Genomic DNA, 16,422 nt, shown 5'->3' with positions numbered 1-16,422 from the left:
AGAATGATCTAGTTCTCATTAGCTCTAATGCAGTTTATAAAGATACAATGAAAACTGAAACAGAACCGAAAAGATAGGACACGACGCAACTAGCTCAACTAGTTCCACTTACAACGGGAAAATAGCAAAACAACTTTGACACATTCTAACCAGAAGAATAGGTCTCTTATTGACTTAAACTTACTCAACAAACCCTCCCTTGAACTAAACTCACTAAGAGTTTCAGTTCACAATGCGCATCCCAAACGCCTCTCTGATCCACTGAAACGATGCAAGCTTCAACGGCTTTGTCATTACGTCCGCCAACTGCTCCTCTGTGTCGCAATGAACCAGCTTAACAACACCTTCCTTGGTTAACTCTCTGAGAAAGTGATATCGAACCCTTATGTGCTTAGCCTTCCCGTGCATAACTGCATTTTTGGACAACTTGATTGCAGATGTGTTATCACAGAACAGAATCATCTCACCATCTTGTTTGTGACCAATCTCTCTTAATATTCTTCTCATCCAAATAGCTTGACAAGCACACCAAGCTGCAGCAACATATTCTGCTTCAGTCGATGACATAGTCACAATAGGCTGTTTCTTTGAGGACCATGCTACAGCTCCTCCACTCATCAAGAAGACATAACCTGAAGTGCTTCTACTATCATCCTTATCCCCGACATAATCACTGTCAGTGTAGCCTATGAGTTCTCTGTGACCTTCACGTTTATACCATATCCTATAGCCCAACGTTCCTTTCAAGTACCACATGATTCTTTTTGCAGTAGCGAAATGCAGCTCAGTAGGATTTGACATGAAACGGCTTATGAGACTTACCACAAACATCAGGTCAGGGCGTGTTGCTGTGATATACATTAAGCTCCCCACCATTTGCTTGTACCTCGTTGAGTCGACCTTCACACCAGCTTCATCCCGACCAATCTTCTGTCCAAGAACTATTGGAATACAAACTGGATTCCAATTTTGCATACTAAATCTCTCGATCATCTCAGCAGCATACTTTCTTTGACAGATAAAAATGCGATCAGTCTCCTGGATCACTTCAATACCAAGAAAGTATCTCATCTTTCCCAGATCAGTCATGTCAAACTCATCTTTCATGGAGCGCTTGAACTCTTTCAACAAATCCTCATCATCACTAGTGAACAAAAGATCATCAACATAAATGCTCACAATCAATGTTTTACCTCCCTTTCGTTTGATGAACAATGTTTGTTCACTAGAGCTGCTCACAAGTCCCTCCTTGACAAAATAAGCTTCAATGCGACTGAACCAGGCTCTTGGTGCTTGTTTCAGTCCATAGAGAGCCTTATGCAGCTTGTAGACCATATGCTCCTTTCCTGAGACTTCATTGCTTTGAGGTTGCTGCACAAATACGTCTTCTTGCAGCTCACCATGGAGAAAAGTGGATTTGACATCTAGTTGATAGATTCTTCATCCTCTTTGAGCTGCTAAAGCAATGATCATCCTCACAGTATCCAACTGAGCCACTGGTGCAAAAACCTCTGTGTAGTCTACATCGTACTCTTGAGCATACCCTTTTACAACCAGTCGAGCTTTAAACTTATCCACCTCTCCTAGCTTATAGAGTTTAGTCTTGTAGATCCACTTAACCCCAATAGCTTTAGCTCCATCAGGAAGAGTAGTCAATGACCAGGTCTGGTTTTTCTCAATGGATTGTATCTCTGCATCCATTGCTATCCTCCATTTCTGACCTTGTGCAGCTTCTTGAAAGTTGGTAGGATCTGTGATCACCATAAAAGCCAAGTGCTCAACTGTTGTCATGTTTGCTTCTTCTTCAGAATCTGACAACTCCTCTCCTAATGTATAATCTGCAGCCCAGACTGGTAGTTTTCTTGCTCTCCCCCCATTGTTGTATTGCTTTGAGTCGCATTTGGTGCAGGAACAGGAACAATATGAACTTCTTCTTCCTCTGCTTCTTCTTCCTCTGCTTCTTCTTCTTCTCCAGTTTCAGTATCTTCGTATTCCTCTTCCCACTCAAGCTCTGTATTCTGTTCACTTGAGTACCCAACATCTTCCCAATTCCACTTCTTATCCTCCTCAAATATCACATCTCTGCTGATGTAAATCTTTCTCTCCACAGGATCAAACATTTTCCAGGCCTTGGATTCACTACTAAAGCCTAACAGAACGCACTTTATGCTTTTGGCATCAAGTTTAGTTCTGTTGACATCAGACACATGAACATACCCGATACAGCTAAATATTCTGAAATGCTCAACTGATGGTTTCCTACCACTCCATGCCTCCTCCGGAGTCATGTCTTGAACGATCACCGTAGGAGATCTGTTGAGAACGTGATTCACCCATTGGACAGCATCCGGCCAAAACTCTTTTGGTACTTCCTTTTCCCAAAGAGCTGCTCTCACCATATTCATGATGGTTCGGTTCATGCGTTCAGCAATGCCGTTTTGCTGCGGAGTGTAGGTTGTAGTAAATTGTCTTCTGATGCCATGCTCTCTATAGAACTCCTTGAACTCATTGGAGTAGTATTCTCCTCCTCTATCAGTTCTCAAACACTTGATAGATAGTCCAGTTTGCTTCTCCACAAACGCCTTAAATGTCTTGAATTGATTGAAAGCTTCTGACTTTTCTAACACAAAGTATATCCATGCTTTTCTAGAAAAATCGTCAATGAAACTTATCAAGTACCTCCTTTGGCTGTTTGATGGTGGACTGATCGGACCGCAGAGATCAGAGTGAATGAGCTGCAGTTTTTCAGTCACTCTCCACTTGCTTTGTTTCGGAAATAGAACATGATGATGTTTCCCCTTGATGCAGGCCTCACACGTGATCTTTACATCTCCGATGCTAGGTAGACCCTCCACCATTTCTTTGCTTCATAATGTGTGAAGACCCTTGTAGCCCAGATGACTGAATCTGTGGTGCCACAACTCTGCTTTGTCTGTGATATCAATCTTCAGACACTTCACCTCTTCAGTTTTGTTAGTCGTTTCTCCTAGCAGGATGAACATACGATTGGCACTCATGACAGATTCTGCAATTTTCCCTCTTGAATGATGAAATATGCTGCATGTTTTGCGTTCTCCTCCTTTGAATATTACATCCAAACCCTTCTCTTGAAGCTGCCCAACACTCAACAGATTGTTCTTCAATTCTGGGACATAGTATACGTCGCTTATCACATAGCTTACTCCATTAAGCGTTATTTTCACCACGCCTTTCCCACACACCATTAGCTTGTGATTGTTCCCCAATTTGATGTTATGTGTGAAGTTTGCATCCAGACTAGAGAACATATCATTTTCTCCACACATATGATTTGAGCATCCAGAATCCACAAACCAAACATCTCCTCTTCTGGTTCCTTGCAACTCAACATATGCCATAAGCAGAACTTCATCCTCTTTCTCAATTTCTGCAAATTGTGCATTGTAGTTGTTGTTCCCCGTTGGACATTCATATTGGAAATGACCAAGCTTGTGACATCTGTAACACTCGATCACAGCCTTGTTAAAGGAGCGTCCTCTGCCTCGGCCTTGACCTCTGTAGGATCCTCTGCCTCTACCTCTGACATTAAGAGTTTGATCATCTTCTTCATGGATGCTCTTCTGAAACTTCTTCTCATGAACAGACAGAGAACTCTGCAGTTCATCAATCGTCATGCTCCTTGTATCCTTGGACTCTTCGATGGATACCACCACATAAGTGAACTTATCAGTTAAAGTTCGAAGTATCTTCTCAACTATCTTCGAATCGGGCATGTCTTCACCATTGCTTCTCATCTTGTTGGAGACTGACATTACTCTCCTAAAGTAATCGTCAATTTTCTCATCATTCTTCATTGTTAGAACCTCAAAGTCTCTTCTCAGGGTTTGGAGAAGAGATCGCTTCACCCTTTCATTGCCTCCAAACTTTCTCTTCATCGAATCCCAGATGATCTTAAACATGCTTGGACAATTCATGTTTTCCGGGATCTTCTAGAACCCACATCTCAAGACTTGTACTTCTTTCACTAATAAAATTATCAAACATACGACCTTTTACACTAATATCCATTTTACTAAAAAAGGTTGATTGTGTTCCAGGTTGGTATAATATAGGATTTAATTCTCTTGTGCTCCTATTTCAAAAAAAAAAAAAAAAATCTCATTTGCTTATATTAAATAAACCCATGGAGGGATGCAAATGGGGGGATAAAGCTGAGCAATTATGCGTTTGGGGAGAATCGATCTTTGGCCTAGACCAACAGTACAACTCTTCCACCAAAGCTAGAACCACTAGCCCACCACCTTTTGGTTAAATTTCTCATTTGTCTCTGTCATTAGCACTACAGGCTCATCGAAGAGTGAACACGAAATGAGTTAAATAAAAGTTAGATATTTAATCATTCATGTAAAATTCTTGTTTTTTTATCATTATTTTCGGTAAGTTGATGATTTTTTTACATTTTCTCCACAACAAATTACTACATCTATCTTAAATTATAATTTATAAGATGTTTTATAAAGCACCAAATATAAGAAATTACTTTTAAAAACTAATTAACTTAACTAAAAATACTATTTAACTAATCATGAAAAAACTGCAGAATATAAATAAAAAACTACCCAACAACATTGAAAAATGTATAGAAATTTAAAAAAAATGAAACAAAACAAAAAAACTTCTTTAACATCAAAAGGAGTACTAATTTTGTTTCCAATAAATATACTACTAATTTTGACAAGAAAAAATATATATTACTATTTTTTTTTCTTTTGTTGATTTATATTTTTATATCTTCCTACATTATATTTTGATCTGAAACGAAGTTAATACAGAAACACCAAAACTAAAAATTGAATTATGGAACTGATTTAAGACCAAAGCAGAACATGGTAAAAACCTAATTATCAAGTGACTCGCATAGGGTAAGTTCTTTTACATATGATAATTTCTAGGTCTTGATAATTCTGAATCCACGTTTAATTAGATTCAGGTTTGTTTTTTTTGATTATTTTCGATTATTTTCTGTAGTTTTCGAAACAGATTATCCTAGTATATATTCTCTCTTATTTAATCAAATAATAGAGGTTTGATCCGTTTTTTCCTCGGTTTATGAATTTGAAAATCTTCTCTATTTAGACGACACTAGGTTTTGATAAATCTAGGGTAAATATGTTTTGTTTTCGAAGGTGGATTAACTTTAATGTGATGAGATTGATCTTCCCACATTATATATTATATATACGTTTATTTTGGAAACAAAAAAAAATTTACTTACCGACTTTTTTTTATCTTTAAACTCTTTGCTTCTTTCTCGGGTAAATAATATTAGTAAATTTTATTTTATTTTATGATCTTCTTAAAATTATTATTAAAAAAAAAAAACTGTAATTCTTTAGTTTACTAATTTACTTTAACTTTTACAGAGCAGCTTCTTCAACCCTTCTCACGACGCCGCTTGGTTTTAACGAATTCGAATCATGAATCGCCAAATTCACGGAACTGTATTTTCCTCTAAACCCATCTCCTTGAATCCTCTCTCGGATTCCAACTCAGGTTGTTTTCTCTATCACTCTTCGTGTTCAAATGCCATGGGAATTTTTGTGTTGTTGTTGCTGTTATTATCATCATGGGGTGTTTGACTAGTAGTATGTTGCACTAGAACCAGCCAATGGAGCTTCTGGGTCGGAGATTCGAGTGTATACCCCGAAGAGAAAGCTAAAGCATGAACCTTTGGAGATACCTCCCGGCAAAGGAATCAATGCCCACAAAGTAAGTTTCAAAGGAGATTAATATCACCCAACCCACCCTATGGGTTGTTTTGTGATCCTAGTGTGTTTTTGATTTTGTTGCCCTGCCTATGCTATGAGAGAACCTTGTTTAATTAGTGTTTCCATTTTGTTCCACTGACCTTGTGTTAGTATTACTAGTTTGTTGATCAATGTAGCGTCTTTGGTCTTTTCGTATTTTCTGATGCAGCAGCTATGCGGATTACCGTACGATATACAAGATTTACAAAAAGAACACTGGATCTCCTTCATCCAGTAAGTCTCTGTCTTTTCACATTCCAAACCATTCATTAAACTTAATATCAATCACTAGGTAGAAAGATATAGCCATAGAACTTGACTACTTCCTAAACTGGTTGCATGGTTTGTACTTTTCATTGACTGTCTTTACAGTTATAATCTGATTATAAAATTTGTACGGAATATTTTGGTCTCAGTTTTCCAAATGTTCTGTGTTTGAAGTTAACCTGTGATCGGAGTGTTTGTGATTACGTTGCCTTGGCTTCAGTAAATTAGAAAAACAAGATGAAATGAAAATCAAAGAAAGCTGTTAGAATATTTTCGAGGATTGCAAGAAACACCTCAAACCTCTATGTATGTTAAGTTTTATTCTAGTCATTATGAATCCTGCGACGTTTCTTATTGCAAACTATATCATGTGTGCCGTTTCTAAACCTAAAAGGAATTTGATTACTGCAGACATGAATTCACGGTGGCAGAATGTGTCGGAGGCTCGACAAGCCACTCTTCAACGCCACTCAACAAATGCTGACGAAAACTCTGAACCGATCCCAAATGATCTCTATATTGAGATATTCTTGAGGTTGCCGGTGAAATCTATAGCGACATGTCGTTGTGTATCAAAGCTATGGGCCTCCTTACTTGGCCTTCCCTATTTCACGGAGTTGTACTCGACCAGATCTTCTGCTCGCCCAAGGATCTTGTTCGCCTGCCGAAAAGACAGTGAGTTGTGCTTCTTCTCGACACCTCAGCATCTAAATCCTGATGAGAGCTCGTCTCTTTTAGCTGCCTCTTATCATATGAAAATTCCCTTCAATGGTCGCTATAATATTATCAGTCCTATCGGTGGCCTTGTCTTTCTTAGATATGGACATATTTTTGAGGGAAGGAAAACTCCAGAATTGTTGTCGGCGATATGGAACCCTAGCACCAGACAATCCTTAACCTTACCGAAACCTAATACAAGAAAGAGGATTTGGATTCAAAGCTATTTTGGGTATGATCCCACTGAAAAGCAATACAAGGTATTGTCAATGAGTGTGGAAGGTGGGATCTATAAGGAGCATCAGGTTCTGACATTAGGAACTGAGAAACTCTCTTGGAGGATGATCGAATGTTGCATACCCCATATTCATGGTTCTAAAGGGATATGCATCAATGGTGTATTGTATTATCCAGCCATGGCTGACATCTGTTCAGGGATAGGTATGATAGTTTGCTTTCATGTTAGGTCTGAGAAGTTCAGCTTTATTAAAATCTTGGAACCTTTCATTAGGGTTTTGTGTCCTACAGCTACTCTGATTAACTACAACGGTAAATTGGCCTCACTTGCGTGGAATTATCATAAAGGAAAAGGTTTTGAGATGTGGGTTCTAGGAGACCCCGGAAAAAATGAATGGTCGAAGCATATTTACGGATTGCCACCTCTGTGGCAGAATGTACTTGCTAAGGACATGTTAATGTTTGCTGGAGTGACTGGTACAAATGAAGTTGTGTTATCGTTACGCTATCCGTCACACTCTCCATCTCAGCCTTTTATGTTTTCTACTACAATTTGGAGAGGAAAACTATCAGAACAGTTGAAATCAATGTTTTGAAACCCGACCCGAATTGTGAACCGGACTAGCTCCCGGGTCACCGGGTCATCGGGTCAACTGGGCTCAACTACGGGTCAACTGAGTAAAATATGTTTAATGTATTTATATAAAATAATCATTTTTAAAAATATTGGAAAAAGAATATCATGTTTAACAAAGTATGAAGTTTAATAATAATAATAAATGATTAAAACTTTTAAATTCAAATAAAAAAAATAAAAAAACACTAATAAAACATCTCCAAAAACAATCAATTGTTCTTACGCAAAACATGAGAGATGACAAAGAAGTTGAAAAAAAGATGTGTGTCGTGAGTCATGTGTGTTGCCGTATAAGTTATAAAAGAAGAAAAAGTTTTTAAAATAATTAAAATTGTGAATCCTTATATTTTTTTCAAAATTCAAATAGATTTTTTTGAACCGCTAACCAGCCGGGTCAACCGGTTCACCGGGTCGCGGGTTAATAGCGGTTTTTTTTGGGTTTTACTGGTTTTATTACTACCGGTTATTAGCACTATACTCGAACCGGTAAAGTCTCCGAGTCACGGGTTAACCGGTCGGACCGGCCGGTCCGGGCCGGGCGTGAAAACATTGGTTGAAATCCAAGGAATGGAACCCATTAATGGTTATAACAATTACATATTTCTAGACTATGTAGAGGACGTGAAGCTTATACAAGCATTCTAAGACTTTATAAGTTGACATCTTGTAACATAGCTCGTTTGGCTCTTAGGATGTTGGGATTCTTATAAGTTGCTACTGGTTTTGTGATCTTTATAAGTTTGATGATGGTGTAAGCTATTTAAAATAATTCTTCTCTCTGGTCCTTTTGTCTGATTTCACTTCCGACTACAGTCACTGAAAATAAATATTTTGTAATTGATAATGGTAAATTTCTTGTTTATACAAAACTACAAGTACTGAAAAAGCCAGGTACACGGTTTACAATAGGCCTCNTAAGACTTTATAAGTTGACATCTTGTAACATAGCTCGTTTGGCTCTTAGGATGTTGGGATTCTTATAAGTTGCTACTGGTTTTGTGATCTTTATAAGTTGATGATGGTGTAATCTATTTAAATTAATTCTTCTCTCTGGTCCTTTTGTCTGATTTCACTTCCGACTACAGGCACTTCTTGTTTATACAAAACTACAAGTACTGAAAAGCCAGGTACATGGTTTATATAGAAATTGGCAAGAGGCCTCCTATATATCAAATGTTGGTAAGACAACAAAATTCATAATATCAAAAGGAAATGAACTAAATATGACAATATCTCCAAACACTTCCTTCGGTAAACATATACTTCCTCATCAGTCATCGCACCTTCTCCCAACTAGTTCATGAGCCCTTGAGATACATATTCATGATATATTAGGGTGCACCAAAATCCAATGCCATTCCCCATCTATATCGAACTAATAGGTTTTGGGAGACCATTAATTAAAAATTTTAAAAAAATTGTGTACTGACTGGCCGTTGCTAATGCTTCAACATTAGGGCACAACTCCAAACAAGAAAGCTAGATCTCAAAGAAGGGTGTAAGAGGAAGCTCATGTTCAACGGTCCTCGATCAAATTCAAAACCAACAAGAATTCCAGAACTGAAACGAACCATCAGCAATAACAGCAACAACAGTAGCACCAAGAAAACCGAGGTGATCAGCAAGAACCAACAACCTAGCTATAATAAGGAACAGTGTGAAGAGGAACAAAAGTTTGCCGTCGAGGTGGAGGAAATCGAGTAAAATATCTTCAAAGGTGGTACCTATTGAGGCTACAGAAGATAATGGAGAGATACTCAAAGAGCAGAAAACACCTAATTAAGATGCTCATCATGACACGCAAGTCCAGGACATTCTTGGAAGATGACTTGGCTTTGATGAATGATTTCTCTATAGACAAGGCGGCAGGCATAGATTCCGACTTCAACACTGATGTTTTCTTGTTCGACGATTCTCTATGAAAATAAAAAGCTTTACAGGTTTGTTAAACCCGAGGATATAGCATCTTACGGCTTAAATAGTGTATACTTGCCAAACCAACATATGTTGTGGCCACAATTTTGTTTCTGGATTGTATATCTGTTTGGATAGTAAATACAGGTAGCATTTATATGCATATATGTACATGTGTTGGATCAATCAAAGAGCTGAAATATGTATTCTCATTGACTTCAATGCTTGTCTAAGATGGTTGTTTCATTCATCTGAATTTGTAGTTCTTAACTACAATCAGCTGACAGAAGAAGAGAGAAATACATATATATATATATATATATATATTTGTTGTTGCTTTTTCTTGTTTGTTGTTCCGATGTCATATCAGATACAAACATAGACACAAGAGGATAGAAATATATGGTATCAGGAAACACACAAATCATAGACACCAGAAAATAGTCATCCAATAAGCGAAAAAAGTTCATAAAACCAGTGGGAAATTAAGATCCTAATTTGACACTAGCTAGCAAATGTTACAAAATCGAACTTATGAAGTATCAGAACGTTTCATAAGGTTCACGTCCTCTACATGGTCTAGAAAGATGCGGACGTGAAAAAAACGGTCGGATGTCAAGCATCACGAATGGACCCGTCCTCATTGTAACCAAAATCCTCCGTTTCCCTCGGAAGATATCCTTCAGTGTCGTTTGGATCAAAGGAAAGATGATCGAATTGGTGAGTCTCATTAAAGAAGTTAGCAGACTCTGTTTCGTCGTTACCAGAATCTTTGGAAGGAACAATACCAAAACAAATACTACCTTCATCCAAATCACAAAGATCGTCTCCTTCACAATCACGAACAACTTCTTGCATGCCTCTAGAACGAAACCCATATAACGATCTTTGTGATTTGGATGAAGGTAGTATTTTGCTAAGGAACGCTTCGCTGACAACGTCTTTTGCTCATCTTGACTCAAGAAACCATTCATTAGCTTCACATTGAGGTTGAGCCGTGACTGTTTAGTAGCAAAATCACTTGCAAACAACGTTTTCTTTGGAATGACAAGTTTTGCGTCAGAACCATTCAACGTCGTCATTGCCTCGGACACTAAATCCGGCACCGGCGTCTCCATACTGTTTCTTGGACGAATTGCTGGGAAGAAACTGAAAGAGAAGAGAGAGAGATAGAGAGAGAGAGAAGAGAGAGCGAGCTAGAGAGAGAAGAGAGGTCGAACCACTTTGTTGTGATACTGATATATATATATATAGTCGTTGTGTGATAGAAAAGAAATTGAAAGAGAGAAAAAGAGAGATACGACGAGTTCTTGTGATACTGATATACATAATTTGGTATATAAGAGTTTTTCATTTTCTTGTTCTTGTGTCTTAGTAAATTTTGGTCAGTCTAACTGAAAAAACGATTTTATATTTGCTTCTTATCCTTAAAATTAATAATTCTTCTGAGTAATAATAAATAAAAGAGTAATAATAATAACAAAGTTGCAATTTTTACTTTACGATTCTTCTATGAGTCTCGTTAACGGAGGAGCCGCTTCTTCAACCCTTGTTCACAACGCAGCTTGGTTTTATCGAATTCGGACTATGAATCGCCAAATTCAGGGAGCTGTATCTTCTTCTAATAAGCCCTTATCCTTGAAAACCCAACAACATCCTCTCTCTGATTCCAAATCAGGTTCATTTTCTCTCTCCCTCTATCTGTTCAAATTCAATGGAAATTTTTTTTGTGTGTGTTGTTGTGCGTAAACTAGTGTGTATGTTGCACCAGAACCAGCCAATGTAGTTTCTGGGTCTGAGACTCGAGTGTATACCCGGAAGAAAAGGCTAAAGCAGGAACCTTTGGAGCCTCTCCCCGGCAAAGTAAGTTTCCTCCTTTTTGCTCTATTTTCAAAATGGAATTGAGGGTTTACAATTTACAATTTTGTAGGACTTGGGTTCTGGAGATTACACCTCTCCTTGATCTCAAGTGTGATACTTTCTTCGGAATGAGTTTTACTTGGTTCTGATTTTGTCCCGATCATCCAAATGTCTTTAGTTTTAAGTTAGCCTGACCCAACGCAACCTTATGAGGTTGGTAGTGATCCTAGTGTTTTTGAATTTTTTTGTTGTCCTGGCTATGCTATGATCATGCTTCAGCAAAGGAGAGGAAACCTTGTCTATTGTTTCCATTTTGTTCCATGACCATATATGAGTAACCTGTGTTAGTATTTACTATTTTAGAGTCTATATGCGTTGCTTAATGCAATGTCTTCGTATTTAATGATGCAGCAACTATGTGGTTTGCCCGATATAGAAGATTTCGCTTACAAAAAGAATATTGCATCTCCTTCATCTAGTAAGTCTCATTATACTCGGAACCTCACATTCCCAACCATTTATTAAACTTAATATCAATCACCAGGTAGAATGAAACAGCCAAGAACCTGACTACTCTTCTAAACTAGTTGCATGATATGTACTTGTCATTGAATAAATTTACAGATTTAATCTGAAAAGAAGTTGGTAAGAGATATTCTAGCCTCAAGAAGATTCTTTAAACGGTTAAGAGGATATAATTATCTAGTTTATGCAGGGAGGTCACCGGAAACTAGCATCACTGGGACTTCAGTCAAAACAGTAGGTATGTTATCATGCAGCGAGCCCCTTAATGATAGGGTTGAAGTGGTTTTTACTTTACAGATTTCTTCACACACAGTAACTTGTTAGTTATAATCCAGGAAATCCGCCTGAAAACTGGGTAAAAGTGCTTGAGGGTATTCGTCAAATGAGATCTTCTGAAGACGCACCAGTTGATTCTATGGGATGTGATAAGGCCGGAAGCTTTCTGCCTCCTACGGTATAACTATTTTCCTCAATTTTGTGTGAAAGTATGCTGAGATACACTGAGGTTATTCTAGCTCTATGGGCTTGAGGTTTTCGTTTTACTGTATAAAGAACATTTTTCCTCAAGCCGCTTATAAATTTGTTGTATGTATCGTCAGTGAATAGGTTAGGAAAGGATTCTTATCGTTTGCTCAAGAAACACCTCTTTCTCTTTGTTGTTTTCATATTTCACAAGACCAAGTTATGCTTGAAAGCATAGGGGTGGATTGCTCTTGTTTCAATACTGATCAGTTTTTTGCTATACCTAGGAAAGAAGATTTGCTGTCTTGCTAGGAGCACTTCTCTCAAGTCAGACAAAAGATCAAGTTAATAATGGTGGGCTTTGTGTGCTGTTAAAGAAACAGTTATTTCACTTTTCTAATCATGGACATTTACAAGAATCTTTGATTATACATGCATACTTACTATTCAGATGCTTTCAACACGCAGCGGCTATACATCGTCTTCATCAAAACGGCCTTCTTACGCCCGAAGCCGTTGATAAAGCTGATGAATCAACCATAAAAGAATTGATCTATCCGGTATGTTATCCAAGTGTCGTCTTACTTCTTCACATAATTGCCTCTGACATGAGCCTCTTTGTGTTCTAATTTCTTTACCAATTTCTCAAAAAAAAAAGTGGAAATAAGGAAAGGAATGAGAGACTCTAGGGCCTTTGTTCTTAGTAAATTTTTGGTTACGAAATTAACAGTTTGCCTTTACTATCAGGTTGGATTTTATACAAGGAAGGCTACATATATGAAGAAAATAGCTAGAATTTGTCTAGTGAAATATAACGGAGACATTCCAAACTCTTTGGACGACCTACTGTCTCTTCCAGGGATCGGTCCCAAGATGGCCCATCTGGTAAAAATTGACCAAATTATTTACTTCTATCTTGTGAGTTAGATGAAATGGTATCAAAAAGCTTCTTAAAGTTTTCTTCTATTATCACATGTCAGATTCTGCATATAGCATGGAATGATGTACAAGGTATATGTGTGGATACACATGTGCATCGCATTTGCAATCGACTTGGTTGGGTGTCTCGATCAGGAACCAAACAGGTACTTCACAATTGGCTTAAATCAGAACTTGTATTTGTGAAAAAACAGAGCAAATCGTCTTCTGTTTGCCTGTTCTTTGTCACACATACGTAATCTGTGATTTGCTAGAAAACTACATCTCCGGAGGAAACAAGAGTAGCTTTGCAACAATGGCTTCCAAAGGAAGAATGGGTCGCCATTAACCCCCTCTTGGTACGTCATCCCTCACCGTTTCTTCTAACCATAAAGATACAGTTGAGACTATACAAATCAAATGAAAACATTGAATCATAACTTAACCGGCCTTCCCTTCTTGTCTTGTTTAAAATTTGTAATAGGTGGGTTTTGGACAAATGATTTGCACACCGCTAAGACCTCGTTGCGAAGCCTGCAGTATCACTAAGCTCTGTCCTGCTGCATTCAAAGAGACATCAAGTCCTTCATCCAAGTTGAAGAAATCTAACGGAAGAAGCAAAGAACTATGATCCAAAGTCCCAAGACTTTAGTATTTTGAAAAACCCCATTTTTGTGATCTGTTCCTAGAAAACTGTAAGAGCGGATTGCTACAAAACCTACACAAGCCTCTTTGTTTGTACTTGTAGGATGTTGAGGATGATGACCTTTGTAACATGTAAATAGAGGATTAGAACAAGTTGGTAAACTCAAATTGGTAAGATTGCAGAGTATGGGTTTCTGATAAACCCAAGTAATTAAGTAATTAATTTTCTGGTGTTAAAATTTTACTCTATAGTTGAATTTGAATAGCCACATAAAGATCTGATTTTTTTTTCTTTTCTTCCACAACCACAAACTGACAAAAGGAAGCATCTTTATCAATTGATTTGAGTTCACGCGAGGTCTACGTTGGGAGTAGAGTTGAGCGACTTAGTAGCGACGACAACGCGGGAGCGGGCATGACGGTCGCGGCGGGGATCGGATACGCGCTGGTGGCTCTGGGACCTTCTCTATCACTCTTCGTCTCCGTCATCTCCAGAAAGCCCTTTCTCATCCTCACTGTTCTCTCCAGGTTCTTTTCTTTCTTTTGGGTCTCTCTCTGCTTTTTTTCTCTAATGATTCGATTACGAATAGTCTTTGGGTCTAAGCGTTTGAGCGTTTCGCGAAGACTTTTACTGGAAAAAGTTAGGGTTTTGGAATCAAAAACTTGAATATATGCTCTGATTTGATTTGCTTGGTAAATGATAAATGCAGTACGTTGCTGTGGCTTGTGAGTCTGATCATCTTGTCAGGATTATGGAGACCATTTCTTCCTCTCAAAGCCAATGTGTGGTGGCCTTATGCTTTACTTGTTGTCACCTCTGTTTGTTTCCAGGAAGGTCTTCGTTTTCTTTTCTGGAAGGTTTACAAGTAAGTTTCTTCTTCTTCTTCTTCTTCTTAGTTCTTACTACTACTGTTGTTCATGCTACATCATAACTGGAATCCTATCTCAGCTTGTTATTGTCTTTGTTATACTGAAGGAGGCTTGAGGATGTTTTGGATTCCTTTGCGGATCGGATCTCAAGGCCCCGTCTGTTTCTCACTGATAAGCTGCAGATTGCTCTTGGTACGTACGCATTCCGGTTTAATTTCTGAATATCTTTAAGTTTATTTCATAGATTGTAGTTGGCTTTTGTGTTAGTCTATATTATCAGATAGGCAAACACACCTGTTGACTCTTGCTGTTTGATTAAGAAATATGAAGTAAAAACAGGTTGCAAGTATCGTGATCTTGAATAGGATTTAGATATTTCTGTCTTGGCCTTAAAGCTTGTCAGAAGCTCGAGCGAACCTTATTTAGGCATTCGTTTCTGATTGTGCATCCAGAAGGAGAATGCTGTAGAATAGGTTAGATAACCATATAGCTGAAACTAACATGGAAGTATGGAACCCATCCAGCACCTGTTATGCATCCCATTTCTTACTCTTTTGACATGATCTAAGACTATTCTAGTCAATTGCATGCAGCTGGTGGCTTAGGTCATGGTGTGGCACATGCTGTCTTCTTTTGTTTGAGCCTCTTAACTCCAGCGTTTGGTCCAGCAACATTCTATGTCGAAAGATGTTCGAAGGTGCCATTTTTTCTCATCTCTGGTGAGTCAACTGAACCTAAGTTTTGTTCTTACAACATAGATTATGAAGCTTTGCAACTTCTTCATTGAGTCGCTAGTGGTTTGATTTTTTTTGTCTAGTGCACTAGTACTCATGTTGTAATATTTACAACCATGTCTTACAGCAATCATTGCTCTTGCCTTTGTTACTATCCACACATTCTCGATGGTCATTGCTTTCGAAGGGTATGCAAAAGGGAACAGAGTAGATCAAGTAATAGTGCCAGTCATACACCTTGCTGCTGGAATGTTGGTAATAAGATCTCAGATTTTCAAATCTCACCTGTATTCTCTATATATCCTTTGCTGATCACCATTTCATAAAATTCTTTTAAACGTGATCTTTTGTTTTTTGTTTTCTTGGCTCTTCGTACCAGACATTGGTGAATTTTGCATCGGAAGGTTGTGTAATCGGTGTTCCTCTTCTTTACCTTGTCGCATCCTTGACTCTTGTGCATTGTGGAAAAATGGTTTGGCAAAGGTTGTTGGAAACCCGGAACCAAAGCAGCGCCTCACGGTAATCTGGCCTCAGTCTCATGTCTCATCTAAAATAACAGTAGAACGGTCGTTAGCATCATTGTATCTCTTGCAAACCTCATTCGTCTTTATCCCCTAATTGCTTTGAAACTTGAACGTTATGTTTTTTCACGCACTTATGATCCTAAACTATATTTTAAGAAAGCCGAGAAAGTTTTATACCGATAAATATTACAGAAAATCCCAGTTCTGCTCGGTTGATCATAAGAGGTTCGTTGCGTTGGTCATTGTCATTTTTGGTAATTGGTATTATCTTATAAGAGGTCTCAGTCATATATAAACCACACTTTTTTCAGTAATCTTCTTTATCA

General features: G+C 38.0%; 3 protein-coding genes across 4 annotated transcripts; all 3 read left to right on the top strand.

Annotated features, from left to right (window-relative positions):
* Positions 6,010 to 7,455, top strand: LOC109129634 (F-box protein DOR-like). The gene is made up of 3 exons (XM_019238139.1): positions 6,010 to 6,020; positions 6,465 to 7,211; positions 7,442 to 7,455. Exons 2-3 carry the CDS (start codon positions 6,467 to 6,469, stop codon positions 7,453 to 7,455), a joined length of 759 nt encoding a protein of 252 aa, XP_019093684.1. The 5' UTR covers positions 6,010 to 6,020; positions 6,465 to 6,466.
* Positions 11,032 to 14,170, top strand: LOC104749728 (endonuclease III homolog 1, chloroplastic-like). 2 transcript variants are annotated; one of them, XM_010471410.2, is made up of 11 exons: positions 11,032 to 11,236; positions 11,330 to 11,421; positions 11,830 to 11,896; positions 12,125 to 12,181; positions 12,279 to 12,397; positions 12,693 to 12,759; positions 12,874 to 12,965; positions 13,153 to 13,290; positions 13,386 to 13,490; positions 13,599 to 13,682; positions 13,808 to 14,170. In XM_010471410.2, exons 1-11 carry the CDS (start codon positions 11,071 to 11,073, stop codon positions 13,952 to 13,954), a joined length of 1,134 nt encoding a protein of 377 aa, XP_010469712.1. In that variant the 5' UTR covers positions 11,032 to 11,070; the 3' UTR covers positions 13,955 to 14,170. The 2 variants fall into 2 exon arrangements, with proteins under 2 accessions (XP_010469712.1, XP_010469713.1); XM_010471411.2 differs by having other exon boundaries at positions 12,134 to 12,181; positions 13,808 to 13,954.
* On the top strand, positions 14,259 to 16,272 carry LOC104749727 (gamma-secretase subunit APH1-like). The gene is made up of 6 exons (XM_010471409.1): positions 14,259 to 14,496; positions 14,679 to 14,834; positions 14,945 to 15,030; positions 15,432 to 15,557; positions 15,700 to 15,827; positions 15,952 to 16,272. The coding sequence occupies exons 1-6, from the start codon at positions 14,384 to 14,386 to the stop codon at positions 16,093 to 16,095; spliced, it is 753 nt and encodes a 250-aa protein (XP_010469711.1). The 5' UTR covers positions 14,259 to 14,383; the 3' UTR covers positions 16,096 to 16,272.

Source organism: Camelina sativa, chromosome 16 (genome assembly GCF_000633955.1).
Source record: "Camelina sativa cultivar DH55 chromosome 16, Cs, whole genome shotgun sequence".
Classification (NCBI taxonomy): Eukaryota; Viridiplantae; Streptophyta; class Magnoliopsida; order Brassicales; family Brassicaceae; genus Camelina; species Camelina sativa.
Note: the sequence above shows the minus strand (reverse complement) of the source record. Positions and strands in the feature narration are given on the sequence as shown.

Bases quoted from the DNA above. Each gene is read 5' to 3' on its own strand.
- LOC104749728 (XM_010471410.2), top strand. From the start codon at position 11,071: ATGAGTCTCGTTAACGGAGGAGCCGCTTCTTCAACCCTTGTTCACAAC. The intron at 12,182-12,278 runs GTATGTTATCAT...GTTATAATCCAG, and splicing joins GACTTCAGTCAAAACAGTAG to GAAATCCGCCTGAAAACTGG. The intron at 12,760-12,873 runs GTGGGCTTTGTG...TTCAACACGCAG, and splicing joins AAAAGATCAAGTTAATAATG to CGGCTATACATCGTCTTCAT.
- LOC109129634 (XM_019238139.1), top strand. From the start codon at position 6,467: ATGAATTCACGGTGGCAGAATGTGTCGGAGGCTCGACAAGCCACTCTT.
- LOC104749727 (XM_010471409.1), top strand. From the start codon at position 14,384: ATGACGGTCGCGGCGGGGATCGGATACGCGCTGGTGGCTCTGGGACCT. The intron at 14,835-14,944 runs GTAAGTTTCTTC...GTTATACTGAAG, and splicing joins CTTTTCTGGAAGGTTTACAA to GAGGCTTGAGGATGTTTTGG. The intron at 15,828-15,951 runs GTAATAAGATCT...TCTTCGTACCAG, and splicing joins ACCTTGCTGCTGGAATGTTG to ACATTGGTGAATTTTGCATC.